This window comes from Thermobia domestica, chromosome 3, assembly GCF_964235325.1.
Source record: "Thermobia domestica chromosome 3, izTheDome1.hap1.1, whole genome shotgun sequence".
Lineage (NCBI taxonomy): Eukaryota > Metazoa > Arthropoda > Insecta > Zygentoma > Lepismatidae > Thermobia > Thermobia domestica.
Window position 1 is genome coordinate 39,043,865 of NC_137456.1, and position 18,551 is coordinate 39,062,415.

The 18,551-nt window shown below is 36.2% G+C and overlaps 1 protein-coding gene across 3 annotated transcripts in view; it reads left to right on the forward strand.

Moving 5' to 3' along the window:
- The first annotated feature begins 1,773 nt into the window (after positions 1 to 1,773).
- Positions 1,774 to 18,551, forward strand: part of LOC145680307 (uncharacterized) — a 47,175-nt gene continuing 30,397 nt past the window's right edge. The window contains exons 1-3 of one of the 3 annotated variants that reach the window (XM_081750672.1): positions 1,774 to 1,893; positions 7,208 to 7,392; positions 17,748 to 18,008. In XM_081750672.1, the coding sequence (XP_081606798.1) occupies positions 7,221 to 7,392; positions 17,748 to 18,008 (433 nt within the window). In that variant the 5' untranslated portion in view covers positions 1,774 to 1,893; positions 7,208 to 7,220. Of the gene's footprint in view, positions 1,894 to 1,959; positions 2,108 to 7,207; positions 7,393 to 17,747; positions 18,009 to 18,551 lie in introns of those variants that run through there. The other 2 variants (XM_081750673.1, XM_081750674.1) reach the window with 2 other exon arrangements.

Sequence of the window (18,551 nt, forward strand, 5' to 3'; positions counted from 1 at the left end):
TGGCCCTTACTTATGGAATACGCCTTATATATATATGGAGAGAGAGAGAGGAGAACCGATTGTTAAAAAATTAGAATAGCACCACTGTCTGTACGTGTCTCGAAAAAGTAACCCATTTTTGCACGCTTTCCTCCCCACCTTCCAAAATGAAGCTTTGCAATAACTTATCAGTTGACTAAAGTTTTTTGGTTGTAAAGGAGTATCACTTTGGACAGGCGTACAAGAACTTGGAATTATTCAGTTCATCGGAACTAAAGAATTCGATCCAGAGGAAAGATCGAATCCTTGTATAGGGGAATCAGATTGGAAAGCCACAAAACTCGGAACCATATAACTTGTCGCAATCGGGGGAACGAATCCTTGTTTGGAATGGATTGCAAGGAATCGAATCCGTAAAAAGAACCAAACTGTACATCATACACCACACGTACTTGCATCTTCTTTGTATACTTACTCGGTCTTATATCCATTTCTTTCCTTTACTTATTTTCATCATACATTTTCCCCCTTTCCGCATCTTTTTAGCCCGGTCCATTTAGCCCTCTTTTATTGTCTAAACTTCTTTCTTGATTTTGGCTTTATCTTTTTCTGATTGTGACCAGGGCCAGATTTAAGGGAGTGCACAGGTGCATGTGCATCCCCTTCCTTGTAAATATGCACTATCTAAAATGAAAATCTACCAATAAAAGTAGCAATTCTTCCATAAGAATTCTGTACGATATAAGTAGTCATCATATTCCAAGTGTCCATGTTTAAAGAAATTCCTGATCTTAAGCAGCAAGCTAACTATACTAGATATACTGAAAATTATACCGATACAAAGAGGTCGTGACTCAGTAGGTAGAGCGTTAATTCGGAAAGGTATGGGTTCGATTCCCGAGAACAGACACTGAACATTTCCAGGGCAATTCCCTATTCAAACTACAGGTGCTTAAAAAGAAATTTTAAAAAATTCAAATTTAATTCAAATATACTGGTAGTTATTGGTGCATCCCCCTTCAGAAAAATCTGGATCCGGCTTTGATTGTGACGTTTACTTTTCATGTTTTGCACCTTATCATGTTTATTGAACTGAGCGAAGCGAAGCTCTTATACTCGGGTTAGCCGTTTGGTTGTCCGCGAACTCCTCCTAGACCGTTTGGCCGATCTCAACCAAACTTAGCACGCTGATAGAGTATGTCGTGCTGAGTGACAACATAGGTCGAAATAAAAAATCCGATGTACCATCGAGGAATAATGACCGAAAAACGCTTCCTCCTAGACCGTTTGGCCGATCTCAACCAAACTTAGCACGCTGATAGAGTATGTCGTGCTGAGTGACAACATAGGTCGAAATAAAAAATCCGTTGTACCATCGAGGAATAATGACCGAAAAACGCTTCCTCCTAGACCGTTTGGCCGATCTCAAGAAAACTTAGCACGCTGATAGAGTATGTCATGCTGAGAGACAACATAGGTCGAAATAAAAAATCCGATGTACCATCGAGGAATAGTCACCGAAAAACGCTTGCATAGACTTAACATGGGGAAAAAGTTTTCACGCGATTTTTTTGTCAACAATTAAAAATGGCATTTATTATTGCATAATGGCCAGGAATGATTACGTAGTTTAAGCTCGCTCAGCTCATTTCATTGCAATCGGGTACATCCATTGCATTCCTAGTTACTTCGTAGATTTTCTATTACTTTTTCTGTACTAATTACTGTTATTTTTTCTACAAATCGAATCTATTCATTATACACGTTTAGTACCTTTATAAATTGACGACAAATCTTGTTCAAGACAGTAGTAACATTTTTCGCGTTGCGTTTGTGGTGCTTCAAAGAAAATGAATGAGGCAACTATGCGATACTGCCAGGGGAAAACAGATGAATAACTATAAAACAGTGACGGTAATGAAATGTTTTGTTTCTGAAAACTTACTAATAATTTTTGTTTTAAAAGTAGTGAAATAGTTATAAATAACTTATTTGATATATGTTATATAGCAGTACAAACATTCAAGTTAACTAAATACTAGTGTTTTTTCGTACTTCTGCAGTAAATGTCGAAATTATGAGGGAAATCTATAGATACTTCCGATTAATCTAATCAGTGGTGATGTGCGTATGTTCTATTTCAATTATGTACTAAATAGTTGTTTCACTTAGGAGGCAGAGGAGTATATATTATCTCCACATGAAAGATAATGGGTCTTTTAAGATTAGAGATCGTGTATTGTATTGTTTAGTACCAGCTCACGTGAGCAGCAGTTGGAGGTGACTAGGAGATAGTTCATGTGTCATTGTGTAGCTAGAGCTAAAGGCAAATAAAAATTACTGGTAAATGTATCTCATACCAGTAGCGGGTTAAATTCCAAAGTTGGGCGTCCGTTTCCAGCAAAATTTTTAAAATTTACAGGAAAGATATGGATAATTTGATCTTTTGTGTGCTTAATAATATATAAGTCTCTCGAAAAATCTGTTTATTTGTTATATATATGCGGCTATAAACATGGGACTATACGGTGAGCGGAGGGAACTACTTGGCGCAAGGTAACCAAACAGTTGCATTGTGGGAAAGAAACGAGCATTTATGTTATCAACATGGCGAATGTACAAGGGCAATGAACTAACAGTTTTAACATTTGTGAAGCAATACTTGATAACGAGCAAAATCTTTTAAAAGTTTGTGAAGAGCATGGATTAATGAACCTAATAACAAATTACACAAAGTGTGCAGAGGAGATAACAGCGAAAAAACGTGGCGAAAGCGGACGCCCAACTTTGGAATAAATGCCCCAGTAGCCAATTCCTCATACATTATTATTTATTATCCTGAAGAACTTTAGTCCGCATTAGAACATGTGTGTATCGTGTTGAAATTTGTTAGGCAAGAGTGAACTATGTGCAGAACAAGTGATTTTGTCACATTGTTTATATTGTAACAAGAGTAAACCAATCCTCTTCTTTGCGGATAGTAATTAACTTATTTGATACATTGATTAGTATTATTATGCCCGAGTGACTCCCGCAGATTTGAATATGTGATTGTGGAAGCAAGTATGATTTGTATACCGTTCTTCGTAGTCATTTCAGACTTTCTAATTACCCTGAATTCACTGACGAGGTAGTACAAGTTAAATATTCGAGGTATAAATGCAATCTTTTAAGAGTTCAGATTACATGACATTACCAATTCCTAATTAATGGAGTTGCCCTTATATGAACAATACCAGGTTCAGTTTTTTTTTTTTTTTTTTTTTTTCAATTCAGTGCAGTCGTAAAAGTCGTCTCGAATATGGGAGAAAATGGACAGATGTTTATGAATCATTTCTCCGTTCTAAAATTATTCCAAATATTGGAATTGGCAATTCGCCGCGGAATATAGGTTTTGTTATGTTTGAACATCACCTTTCAGTTGCGCTTCTTGCGATCATTCTTATAACAATTTTGTGTGTTTAGTTTAAATTTAACTTCTCATTTCGTCGGAAGGGAGTGGGGATGAGAAAGCAGCTTTATCATTCATTTGATTACCTTTTAATTTCATGTTCTTTGACTGTCCTTTCAGTTGCGAATACCGCTGCAAGACTCGCGGGTTTAATCACTGGACGTCTTCCTTTGCTTGAAGTAGACGTGACGTGCACCATCCTGATCTGTTTGTGTGAGCCCAGTGTTTGTTTACTTTATTATAATAGAATCCTTAAAATGCAAAAAAGAAAAGTTTAAAAATATTTCGCACCATTTTTCTGTTCTTAATCATTTTCTGTTTATGTTGTTATTTCTGGTAATTCATCAGTTGGTTTCCTTTTCCTTTCTATTCTGGGGCTATATGCTTTTGTCGACAGGAATGATTGGTGCACCTTCCATTCTTCTTCTCCATGTCGATCCTTCTGTGAGGGTGTGCCCAGGGGATTGGTAAGGGACTAGCGTTAGTTCTTCGTGCAAACACATTGTTGTGGTGTTAGGGCGAGCACACTTTTTTAATTTATTATGTTAAAAAGAACACTTATAATTAAGTCATCAAATTCTTCATGGCCAAGCTTCCCCGTAAATAACTCCGAAACCCAAGAACAAATGCAGGGAGGTTCTATAAGTATTGATATAATGGAAAAGACTATATTTATATTCTGTAAAAAAGACTATACTATATTGCAGCTTCAGTGGTTCGCTATTTTGCAATTAAAAAGTCTGCTCAAAGTATCAGTAATGATTCTAACCGTCCGAGTGTGATTAAAGGCTTGTTCTCTTTTGTTGTTAATATAGTAATAAATTACACAGTTGGACAGGTGAAAGATATAAGAAAATTAAGAAATGGAACACTGTTAGTGGAAACAATCAGCAGAGAAGCTGTTTAAGTTGGACAGCATTAGAACAGTCTAACTCACAATAAAACCACATCGTCTCCTGAATGTTAGCCGTGTAGTAATTTCTTGTTGAAGTCTTTTAAACGCAATCGACGAGGAGAGTAAGTCAGAAGTTGCAAGCAACACGCAGTAGAATTATCTCAAATTAAAAGTACGAAGCCAAGTGAACTGCTTCTAACACTTCCACATTCGTACTCTCAGTTTGCCTACGCTGCTGGAATTTGTGAAGCTGGTTATTACTATCTCAAAGTTCCTCACCATCTAAGAGTTAGGATCTAAAAATCCTAGTCGTTCCTTTATCAAACGAATCTTCGGAAACACTACGTGTTCATCGGTGCGTTGCAGTAGTCTCAAACTTCAGTCATCTCATCGTCTCTCACCATACATGGCTAGCATCAAATTAAGCCAGCATATATGTCGTCGTCCTAATGATTCTTATTCTTTTTCAGAGGAAACAGAAGTTCCCATCAGTTCGGAGGTTATCCTCAATTTCACTGAAATCTTACATGGTAGAATCTAACCATGAATACTATCTAATCAAGTCAGGCCAAAAGCGTAGCAGGGCGCTCGAGCAGTAGGGAGGAGATGCGTCCGTACGGAGCAGGCACGTTAGCGACGGTGGGTATACCCATAAACGAGGTGATTTACGGTGACACACTATAAGTCACAGTACCGGAGCCGTCGATGGACTTGGTGGAGGTACTAAAATGCCATCCCTGAAAGAGAGCAGCTGTTAGAAGGGTACAGCTGACTTATTTTTCCCAACACCTAATTTTGACCCTTGGTGACATTTCAAAGAACAAAAATATAACTACGACGAAAGTCAAACCCGGGTCCTCGCTTGTTGTATAGATGGGTTAACCACTACACTACTCTGTCTTCCTCCTGTAAACCTTACATATTCAGTCTTTACGATGATGTTTTGAGATAGCAATTGACCCACCGAAACGAAAAGTTCAATAATGACAAGCTGATGTAGTATTATTGTTACGTTATATCTTCATTTGAATGCATAGTACGTTTTGTCGATAGCAGATGTTTATTTTCAAGGACACTATATATATCGTACCAGTTCAACGAAACTCATCCGATCGGGATCAAACTTGGCATAATGTTGACCTGTTATATAAGCATGTTAAATATTATGACTTATGACGTAGGGGGATTTGTTCCTCAGTTACGCACAGTTCTAAATCAATAGCTTGGGCATAATAAATTGTAATAAACACCGTGTAAATAGCAATTAAAGGTGTAGAGATATTATAGACATTAATTATCCTTGATTTGGTCAATAGTTGGTCTGAAGTAGCCAGTTGGTCTATTTTGAAAATTGTAGTGGGCAATAATTGTTGTTAGATTCGAGAGTGATGTTTAGCCTCTTCCAAATCATCTTGTTCTGATACTAATAATTTCGCACTGACACAGTTCTAGCTGATAAATACCCTACTAACATCCTCTTTTACAATGCTCTAACCTTGGCATTTTCTGTAGATTTTTTGGAATGTGTAAAGCAACATTGTCGGGCAGATATTAGAACATCATGCTTCTGCTAAAGTAAGAGGGCCAATCCAGGAAACTTGTGTATATACGTGAATTCCTAAAAGCGATCGGTACACAAGTGTTATATATGCATCAGTTGCAAAATGCCCGAAATCATGTTTACAGAACAATAAAGTTGTTTTATTCTATTCCCGAGTGTTCACCCCACCATGGTAGATTTTCATGAAACTTGGTATAATAGTAACTATAGGAAAATTTGAGGGCCCTTGTTTTATCTTTTCGTGTTACCTCTGGCTAATTTTTTTTAAAGCCTCCGAAAGATTAGAAAGTTTACTGTATTCAAAAGTTTTTTGAACGAAGGTGAAAGAACGCAACGCCAAATCTTACTTCAATTAAGCAGTACAATGCTGTGATCAACGCCGATATATTGAAATTCACTTTACTTACTGGGAATTTGATAAAAGATTTGAAAATGTAATGTAAACCGACATAAGTATATTCCTAATCCATGAAATATCTATCAAAAGTGGTGAAAGCCAATTTTGAGAACGCACATACAGTCATTTACTTAAATCGCTATATTTTTTCCCTGTGAAGTCGAAGGACATAGATGAACATATCATTTGAAAGATCACGTAATTTCTCTTATTAAGGAGTTGAAAATATCGTTGGATACAAAAAGCGCTCCAGAACAACTGAGAAAATATTGCAAGAAAATCTGTACATGCACAAGCCGTACACGTGTTACAAACCTCCAAGTAAGCATATGTTTACATTAGATGTTCAAAATGTTGGCCGTTGCTTGGGACACTCGAGAACCTTCGCCAGAAGATTACGGAGGCATGTGCATCAGTTTCAATTGACACATTGACCGCTGTAGCTGCAGCGACCGCACGTCGTTCCATGCACCTCACACTTGTCAACAATGCGTTTGATTGTTAGGCGGGTTGGTGGTTCAGTACCAAACTCCTCTCTCCACTGACGCTACACTTCGATGGCATTCTCAAACCTGATAAAACACTTCAAAACGTACTTACGCTGCTCGGACGTCAAGCGTGCTCCTGTCATTTTCTTATCTCACTAACCGTGCTGACAGTACCGACATCTGGTGAGCGAAATACCATACTACAACATAGTTAAATTGCAGAACAGTTGTCAATGCCAGTATCCTGATACAGGATGACAAAGCGTGTATACATTTTTCAGGCGGACTCTGCAGAAAACGTTATTCACTCTGCTTTCGTTAATTGCTCTGTACTTCAATTACAGTTCAAAGTTATAGTCCACTTACTGTTTCTTTTTTCGGCATATGCTCTAGAGCTATTATTGATGAACTACAATCATTGTCCATATACTTTCAGAAGTCTTCACTAGATGTCAGGAGGTAATACAACTCAGGGAGCTGTATACTCTCCCCTTCCACAGAGCATCAGTGACACGGATTCTTCAGAGGAAGAACTAAATAGTGTTGCTCATCAACATGGTAAACATGGTATAAATAAGACATTAGCAGCTGTAAATAGAGATTCCCTGGAAAAACGAAACGGTAAGATCAAAAATAATATTTTACCTGTAATATATGTGGTATTGTATATAGAGTAAGATAGCGAATCTCTTGTAAGTTAAGCCCTTCTGTATCAAAGATTGTTCGCGCTAGAAATTAAAGCTGGATTGAGAATTATCTTTGACTCTTCAATGAGAATGATAAAAATTAGCGTAGAGTTGTGGCTTCTTGGAAGTGCGTTCACATACAAACAATATTAGAGACAATAATGAGTAAACAGTAATAGAAAGGAACGAAGCTTTAATTCAACTCCACGTGCAATTATGAGGGAGGATCAAGTGAAAACCTTAAATGTGCAATACATGTTAGAATCTGACAATGAAAAGGAGAATATTGCGTCTTATTTTTCAACGTAGTCCCCTTGACTTTGAATGCAAGTATTCCTTCGCTTCGAAAGAGAGTGGGTACCACGTTGCAAGAATTGTTTTAGTCGAGATTGTAGCCACTCGCGCACCGCATTTTTCACCTCTTTATCACTATTGAAATGCTTGCTTCCCATAGCTTCTGAGTGCTCCAAACACATGAAAGTAATTGGGGCAAGGTCTGGTGAATAGTGTGGATGAATGAGACACAAATTTGATGTCATCGATAGTCCCAATGGTCAAACGGGCAGTATGCAGTAGGAGGACATCTGAGGATAGAAGTCCACGTCGTTTACGCGTGATTGCAGGGCCAAGTTAATTTTTCAGCAGGTTTGAATACGAAATGGTTACTGTCATTCCTTTTTCTATGTACTGTTCCGAAATTACTTCCTTTACATCTCAGAAGAGAGTGAGCATGACCTTTTCTGCTGATGGTTGAGTGCGGAATGTTTTTGCTTTCGGCGAAGAGCTATACCGCCATTCCTTGCTCTTTCTTTTTCTCGTTCGTTTGTTTGTTTATTTCTGGTAGATATTTCGCCTGTAACAATCCTGTCCAATTTTCATTTCAGCAGTCAACTTACGTGGGACCCATTTTGCAGATGCCTTATTGAAGTGCAGAACATTATGCACAATGTGTTGAGCTGAACCAAAGCTAATATTCACGATTGTGGTGATTTCTTTTAGCATAATAAGCCTATTTTCCTTTACAAGCTGTTCCGCTAACGCAATGTTTTTCATTACGCGGTGACCCTTTCCCGGTCGAGGAGCATCTTCCACAGATGTTATGCCACTTTTAAACTTCCTACACCACACGTATATTTGCTGCAGGGACAAACACGAATCACCATAATTGTTGCCATCCTGCGATGAATTTCAATTGGGTCCACACTTTCACTGGTGAAATACCTGATCACCGAACGCTGGTCTAACGCGGTGCATATGGACAGTGGGGCTGTTATCTTGATACTGACGCTGCCACGTTCGTCGTTCTTCCAGGAACACTTTGCCACTGTCGGACATTAAGTGCAACTCAAGGCATATTACTGCCACGTATCGAAGCAATGGTCTAACTTTACGGCATTTGATTGCATTTTAGAGGTTTTTATTTGATCCTCTCCCGTATCTTCAGCTTTTAAAAGGGTAAACGAAGAAGTTATCGATGGGTGAAGCATGCGATTAGAATTAATTTTGGAAATTACAATAGAAATAATAAAAAGTATTACTATAATAATGAATAACCAGATGAAACGAGGAAGCCTATAAACATAATATATATGTGTGTGTGTGGTCAATCCTGCGCACCAGGAATGAGTTACTCATACCTACTCTATTAATGATACATCAAATATCATCTCTACTGACTGAATAAGATAAAGGAATTATGTTAAACAATTGCTTTGAAGCAAAGAATAAAAAACTTCCTTGTTTTCCTCATTTGCGTAGGCACTTTTGAGTACCGTAATGCTCAGTTTTCCAAAGGTGTTTACCGTATTTCATTTCATTATGACTTTGTGACGAACAGATGTATATTTCAATAAATTAAAGTCTTTCGGCATAGCACTTTGTTTGGCATCATCATCTCCTCTTCCGTTTAAACCCTATTCATATCTATGCATTCCTGCAAGCTCGTCTTGAAACTCAGAATGCTTTCTGTTGCTGCTTATCCGAAATTGCTGCGATGACTTAAAATATATTTACTTAAATGTCATCCAGATTTCTTGGCGTTTCTGCGTATAATTCTGTCTGATATTTACACATTCAAAAGTTACAGAAAACATGTCTGGTGACATATCAGCCCATGGTGTACAGGGAATGAACAAAAATATGAAAACATCTGGTATGAAAAAGGGAGCCATTTAAAACACGATTTGTATCTGAATGGTAGGTGTCGCTGTGGTCACCGGCACATCCTGTGAGGTATACAACCTGACCAATCGAACTGATGGGCTGGTTACAGTTCAGCGACTTGTCCGTGCAGGTTATCGTGAATCAAGACTGAGGTGACAGTTCCAAAGAGAGCAAATCGAAATTGCTTCTGACTGCGAGAGTGAAATAGTGATACCGTCTGTCTGAAATTATGTGCCACTTCTTTTTATTATTATTATTTAATGTTTGGTTTATATGTACACACACTGTTAAACTTCGACGCACCAGAACTCACGATTCTTCAGTTCTTCATACCACAGCTCGCACTGTCTCTTCTTCTGATTTGATATCTTGGAATCAGTAATTGCTCGCAGTCTCGGGATCATCTCAGTGCACAGTGGTGCGATGTGAATTTTTAAAGACTATTGTGCAATACGTTACAAAGTTATAATGAATAGAAATGGGAGAGGATTTTTCTGGAAAACATAGTACCAACATTTTAAAAGACAGTAACACATTTTCTTTGAAAATTCGTTATTTCAGTCTTGCTATCACAAGACCTAAAAATTTGTATTTTTAACAAAGTTAAGTTTTTGAACAACGAGGGCACAATAAAGAATTTTACCTTATATGGTGTAACGTTCACTGACATTTGATTCGTGATAAAATAGTTAGCGTAATATTTGACGGATTTAAATGCAGTGATTTTTGATTTACTACATTAAATTTTATTTAATTCTTCATTTGTTCTGTTTCATTCTTTTTGACTAGGGTTTTAAAATCTCTCACAAAGTTGAAGAATACAGCTCTTAAGTTTTTGTTTCATTTTTACGATTTTACTTAGAGGTCTATTTGATATTGTGAATTATGGAAGCGGATACTTATATTGCGAATAATGTCAGTTCATCTGTAGGTAGGTGGAAAGTAAATTTATTGCACGGTGTGCATATAGTGTATGTAACTATTTTGTAAAGTACGAAAGTTGTCAGGTAATTTAATACTAGCAACAGCATGTTTGTAGATAAACCTTCCACATCCATCGTAATTGCCTTATACCATGAAAATGAAATTATTAATAGCATAATTAGTTTATTATTATAACTGTTCCCATTATTTTGCCTATATCTAAATCAAATTTTAAAAAATGAAAACAGTAGTAATAATACATTGAAAACTCTCAAAATATTGGAGAATGTCGTATTACCTAGTATTTTTTTCTTGTGGTAACTTGTTCCCACTCAACCCTTTCTTTCCGGGCCATGGAAATGTCTCTCCTGACATACTGCCTAACTTACTACTTTTTGTACCTGATTTCTTAAAATTTGAGTAACAAATACCATGCACTACATACTTACATTTATATAAATGCACAACACCCCAACTCACTGTGCCTTTCTTATTACCTGAATGCGTTTTTGGTGTACATAGTCCTGTGTTCGATCAGTGGTCAAGACATAGTGTATGATATAAATAAAGCATTTGGGGAATGAGTTAATTCATAGCAATTAATTTTACTCTTGGTTCTTATTCAGTAACGAGACAGTGTATTTCCCTCAAGTTTTGAACATTGTAAGAGTACAGCAAACCCTCAGTTAATCGAACTTCAAACACAACTCACGATTTAACGGACAGAATTTGGCTAATGTAACAAATATAGTCATATCCGAAGGTGTTAACTTATTAAGAGCATTTCAGGCACTTTAGATCTTTGATTTTTTATGATAATGATTTAGCAGGGTACTTTTAATACTGATACAATGTGTATAATCTGGAAATGTATATTTGTGGTAAATTTCATAGGAAAAGAATTATAAATACGAAAATTAGAATGAGTAAAGCAAAATGTTGGTAAATGGACAAGAAAGTTTTATTTTCGTTTTCTTCGTATTTACTGCTATTTTGACATGAAATTTGCCACATACATGTCTTTGCCGATTATACACATACTAACATTATAAGAAATACCGGGCAAATTCGTTATCAAATTATATTCCTACAACAACATATTTATAGACATGCGACAATAATTTTGAACATGAGTGTACATTAAATATTGTACATTTGCATCATACAACACAATTTCCAGTAATATTCTATTACAAATATTGTTCATATCACAATTCGCGATTTAATGAGCGTCCAATTTTACGAACTCCTTTCGCCTCAATAGGCCGTTAAATGGAGGGTTAACTGCACTTGCATTGCTTAATCTTATCGAATGCATCACTAGGTATTCAGGTCCTTTTTTTTTTTTTTTTTTTTTTTTCTATTTTCCGATAGAATCATGTGTCAAGGGATGTTATCCTAAAGAGATATGCGGATAGTACAATAAAGGAAACGCAAACTTCCCGTCTTGTGGATTCTTCCTGATGAGTCCCAGCGCTTTTCATATTTGTTCGCATTAAATCTGAGTTCGTAACTTGGGTAATAATAATAATAATAATAATGTGCACAGATTCCACAGTCAGGGAGTATTCACTGATAGACAGTCGAACGCTATTAATGGATTGGTCAGTGTCAGTAACACCAATATATCCTTTATCTCGGTGACTAATGTCTAAGAATAACAGTCTTGTTATTTTGTATGTCTGTCAGCTAAAATACTTACTGGAAACTTAACCACACTGACTTCATCGCAGTTGCCTTGTGCATAAAAGTGCTATCTACATTCAACCAGTTGTAACTTTTGAGTTCTTCTCTCATTTTCTCGTATGTTGCAACTTTAATATTCAACTGGATAAACTTCTGTATCAGATTGAAATAAAGTTTCCGTTGACCTTAGCACCACATGCTGTCATGTGATTGGTTGGAAGTATTGATAAGTCGTGATCATACTCGAATAACTGATGTTTTTTCTATTTAGTTGTGTGTATACATATGTATGGCAATTCGTTTCTAATATACAGAATGTTTCTTATAGCCTACTGCATCCCATTCAATTATATCTCTCTTGCCTGTAGATATAAACAAATAATATACAGGGTTGTAGGTAACTCCACCGAAAACCTTCTGAGGTGATTTATATGAAATGAAAGAAAAATGTTCTGATAAACATAGGTCGAAAAAACGAATCCTTTCAGAATTATGAACCGCCGAAAATTCGAAAAATCATGTTTCGAAATGCTCTGCCTTAGAAACTATAGGACCTATCCCAAGCGGTTTAAGGAATTACATAGGAAGTAGTATGCGATCTATCTAAATATCCATGTTTTACCATCCTCTGTTATCGGCGAAACGAACGCACCATTAGTACTTAAACGAGTATCCCTATACCTCAACTTCCTTTCTACAGTTCGTTTCGCCGATAACTGACCACGGTAGAACATAGATATTTAGATAGAGCGCATGCTAGTTCCTTTATAATTCCTTAAACCACTTGGGATCGGTCTGATAGCTTATAAAGCAGAGCGTTTCGAAACGTGAATTTTCGAATTTTCGGCGGTTCATAACTCTGAAAGGAGACGTTTTTCGTCCCATATTTATTAGAACTTTCTTCTTTCATTTCATATAAGAAATCACTTCCCAAAATTTTCGGTGGAGTTACCTACCACCTTGTATGTATGAGTAAATCCACTGATTCACCATCAACAGATCTTCGAATCGATTGGGCATAAAACTTCATTTTTTTTAAATAGTCTCTTTGGGTCGTAGGTTGTATATAAGACAAGATTTGCGAAATGTAAACCCCAAACAGAAGGGACTTGAATTTGATATAATATTTTTGGCATTTATCAGATTTCCGAAACTACTTTGCGTAGAACGTTGAAATTGAATACAAATATTCCTTGGGTACTAGGCTATAGATAAGACGATGTGTTGCTAAATGCAACCCCTAAGGAAGAAGAGAAGTACATGAATGTTTTTTGGGTTTTCTGCAGATCTCCTTAACTAATAAGTGTAGAAACGTGAAATTTTGTTTAATTATTTTTCTTGCATCGTAGTCTACGTAAAATCTGATTTGGATAGATATGCGGCCGGGGTGTAATATTTTTTAAAAGATTTACCAGATGTCTGAAACTTATGCATGAACCTAGATTTTTTTTTCTTTAAATATTCTCGTTGCATTCCATTCTGTAGATAAGATGGGATTTTGTGAAGTACGACTCTAATGATGCAAAAGGGACTTGATTTTTTTTTTTTCTTTCATCTCCAATACAATTAGGCATTGAAGTTTTACATTTTATATGAATATTCTCTGTGTTTTCTGATTAATAATAAGACTGAGATTTTCAAACCTGGATCCCTGGGCAGGGAAAAAAGAGAGTGAATCTTTCTAGCCGTTAACCAGATCTGCGAGACTATTTGACGTAGAACCGTGAAATTTTGTAGGAATCTTCTCTGAGTGGTACAGACTAATTGGAAAATAGGGTAGAAAGGAGTTTTTGAAAGTAATATATGCTACTTCCAAGTCTCTGAAACATTTGAAATAGAAAATTGAACTTTTTCAACAAATATTTACAATAAACAGAATTTTATGAAATTGACCCAAGAGGAGGAGGACTGTTGAATGTTAGTTTTTGTTGTTCAACAGTTCTTCGAAACTTCTAAATTTTGAGTTTCTGTAGAAATGTTCTTATATTACAGACTAAGTACAATTATAAGCTTTACGAATTGCGGCCCATACGGCTTAGGAGGGGAGACGCTGGAAAACTTGATTTTTTTTTTTTTTAGATGTTTTTGAACGTTAGGCTGGAAATAAGACTATACTTGCAAAATACATCATGGAAAGGAGGGGGAGGGGAGGGATTGGAACCTTTATATTTTTTCCACTGTTCACCATATCTCCGAAACTACTGCTCTTAAAGACTTAGAATTTTGTACGTGCTAACTTTGCCAATGAACCGTAAGCTAGTGATAAGTGTGCTTTAGGAAATGTGTCTCCTACTGTGAACTTCTTCTTCGACTCTTACCGGAACTCCACTACTCCTGTGTAGGTATTTGAAATTTTTGCAAATGTTATCTTTGAACTCTAGACTGAAGACAATAGAGTTCTAAGGAAAGCTACCTTTAAGAGGGAAAAGGGGTCTTGAAGGATTCTTTGTTATTTAACAGATCTTCAAAATTGTTCGGATTAGGAACTTGAAAACTTTGTACAAATTTTGTCATCGAACACTAGTCTGAAGATGGTGTTCAATGAAATGTGAAATGTTAAGCAAAATGGGGGTTTCAATCTTTCTTCTTCATTCAATATATATTCGAAACAATTTGACGTATGCAAATGAAATTTTCCACTATGTTCTGCTCAGACTTTTGGCCATGAATGAGACAGGATTTTCTGGAACTCAGCATCTAAAAGCGTGAGAAGAGAAGTAAAACTTAAAAAAAAAAAAAAAAAAAAAAAAAAAAAAAAAAAAAAAGTACTCTAGAAAGTTGAATTTTTCTCTATATATCCTACACTGTGTGTAACACGGAGTTCATATTATTTCCATTCCGAAGAATATGTAGGTTAATTAGAATTTGTTTCATTATTATTACATTTTCTTCTTTTTTAAGCGCCCAGATTACAGAATATTTGCTGAATTCCAGATATTCGAATGACGAGATTGACAGGAAATTGGAGTAGATCCATGAATGGAGACAAAGCTTTACAAACGTATTTCTTTCAATCGTTCCATAATTAATTTCAATCATTTCCTAACTTACGTATGATATATTGAAGTAATACATTATATACAGAGCTAATCCTAATGTCATTGATACATGGTACTTATTGGACAACCCTCCAAACAATAGAGATAGTGTCAGACTAGAGAAATTTCTTTGTACGTCAAATCCACAGCAAAAGCTTGTTTCAGTGCTCTACAGGCTTATCAACTATCGTTCCTTGGTTGAAATGTTAGGTGTAAATTAGGTTGCATCTGTCAAGGTGTTTGTGATACTGGCAAAAGTACTGGACCTGACCTGATGTATTTTAGTTTTAGCAGTCAAAGGGAAGAATGCTTTTGCTGTTGATTGTTAAGGATAAGTCATAAGTTTTGCATTTTTTACGACATGTATGTTACGTGACCGAACCATGTAAAGCTGTCTAAGATGCTCACTAGCACAGGTACAAATGTAGTAATTTGTGCCTTTAAATTTTCTGTAATGTTGCTTTCTGTGTGTGATTTCAGCCGCAAAAGTGAAGATACAACAAAGTCGAATTCAGGAAAGCTTAATGAATTCGAACTGAATTATAACGCCGTGAGAGCAACCGGAAACATTCGTTGTTCGAAAAGTTAAAGGGGTAGGTAATCACATAATAGCAGTCAGTTGGTTCGAGAAATTTCGCTCGAGTTGCAAGAACTTCGTTAATCAGCAAAGGTCAGGAAGGCCGAAAATCATGAATTCCGAGGTTGTGTCCTAAATTTCAATCCATGGCACACATTATGAGTTCGCAGTTTTTTAACAATCAAGAAGAAGCTATATTACAGAACTTCATCATCTCGAAAGACAAGAACTAGTATTAGAGTGTGATGGAAGAACCGACAATAGATGTGTTTAGATAGGCAACACGATGGGTCTTTACTTCATGTATCAGGCTTTCGTTGTATTTTGACGTAAAGCAAGTAAATGACAGAAATATTACAGAACTTTTGACATACTCTTGTATGACTGGAATCCTTCAAAATGTTCTAGTTAATTAATGCAATAACGTCAGTTTATTCAAAGTAACTTTTAAGCATTAAAGTAAAAGCATGCTCTTAGTTCTTGCTTTCTGTTTCAAGGCGTTCTGGTGCAAGACCTTATAACTTTTGCTTATAGGTGCAATCCATTTATTTAAAGTCGGAGTATTACGTACAAATTGAGCGCCCAGAGGGTGGCTCTTTACCAGATTTTCATTGAAAATTACGTTACTTGCTAACTGGTGGACGGAAAATGGAGGACATAAAATTCTTGTCGTTGGTAGCGTATCTTCCCAGCGGCAAATTGATTAACGACGTGCCAGCTTTACCAGAACTTGAAAAGTTTGGGGGGAGGCTTTTCTTTCCATTGATACTTCTTATTACGAGGGAATGTCGAAAAGTTTTAATTATTACCATCAACTAATAGAGGCAGAGTGTTGAACTTTATGTTCTTCTTAAGACTTCTACATAGTTTGTGTGAAGAGTTACATTTTTCTTTTCATTTTAAAATACGTCAAGGCCGTGATTGTAGAACTCCGCAGATTGCATGGAAAACCATTGTTCCACCTCCATTATAACATTTTCTGTATTGTAACAATTGTGACCCCGAAGTGAATTCATCTCTTGGAACAGGAAGAAGTCGCCTCGTTCTAGATCAGGAGAATAGGGCTATTGCGGCTATATTTCAAAGCTACATCCAGTAGCTTCCACTGACTAGTATGTGCCAGTGATAGTACCACCCTTCCCATGTAAAAATGACCCCACGACAGTTTAAAAAAAAAAAAAAAATCTTCCCTGCATACTTTTGCATCTTTGCCTTTTGGGTTGGAAATGAGGAGAAATGCTTTCACTTCTTTTGATCTCTTTTGTCTCAGTATTATATAGATAGATCCAATATTTGTCCGTAGATATCAGACGGGCAAAAATATCCTCCTCATCTTGGTCCCAAAGATTCAACAAATGACTCAAGATATCACCCCGTGTTTATCTCTGAAGAGGAATCAACAAACGCGGAACCCAACGTACTGACTCGTTAGACATGTGCAGTTAAAATTTTTGCGATATCCTCTTTTACGAGTGTTTTTAATCGAGAATATAATTTGCATACATCAACAATAAAACCAGAAAGAAGAGTTAATTCTTCCGTAGAATTAGAAATCTACTGTACTCTTCGACGCGTGAAAATAGTCTTGCATGAGCTCATAATGTCACGTAATTATGGCTTATTGTGCTAGGTAGTGATTCCACTTCCCGACGGCTATTAAGATTCTTGTCGTTACCAAGAACCATACGATCTATATATTTTGAATGAGTAAATGCAATAAAGTTAACGAATTAAGTTGTTATCATAAAATGATTAATTTTAGTATTTTTAGTAAATTGAGTTTTTGAGAATTAGTAGAAAATGTATATTGTATAATGATTAGGAAACTTTTTTAAGCTAAAGGATTTAGCGTGTGGTTGTTGTTGCTGTACACTGTATTTTTTTATTTTTGTTTTTTAACAGGTCAGAAAATGGAGTATAAGCCTCTAAGTAATCCTGAAGTGGCTATCAATGGATTTACAGAGCAATTGCCTCCGTCATCAGGGAAAGCAACCAATACCAATCGCATGTCACTTATGAGAAAAGCGTGCTTCGTATGTTCTCTGATATGCTGTGTATTGACAATTGTGATATTTTTGTGGGTGTTACCTTGTGATTTAGCTACATGCGGGCCTCAAAGGCCAGCGATCAAGAGTTCCTGGGAACAGAGGATGGATGGAATAGGTAAGAAAAACTATCTTTAACACAGATTAAGTGTGGCTAGCTTTTAACTTACAAATAAATATACCTTACGTTGTATTGTTTCGCTGCTCTCCGGCAACTTCTTCAATGGCCATAACTCTACTGGTAAACTACCAACATGTAGGATTCCTTCATTTTTGTAGAGTTCCATTAAAAAGAAAAAGTAAATTTGATTCTCGCTTCCAAAATTGGGTCAAGCGTGGCCTGTTGAAAAAACTTTTTAAGTTGAATATCCGTTTGATTTTCTTAATGTAAAGTTGTAATTTTCCTCTTTTTCTTAGAAGATAGAGCATTTTTTTTCTTTTTTTTTTTTAAAAAAAAGCATACATTATGAACGCTGTGTTCAATATGAATACCTCAAAATATGAAAATATGATAACTTGAACTTCGAGTGTATTAAAACACAGCATTTGTAATTTATGCTTTAACAAGAAGATAAAAACTCTAACATTTTTATGAATACGGGAAAAAGGATTAACTTTTCAAGAGAAGATCAAGATCTCCATTATAGCACAAGCACGATGG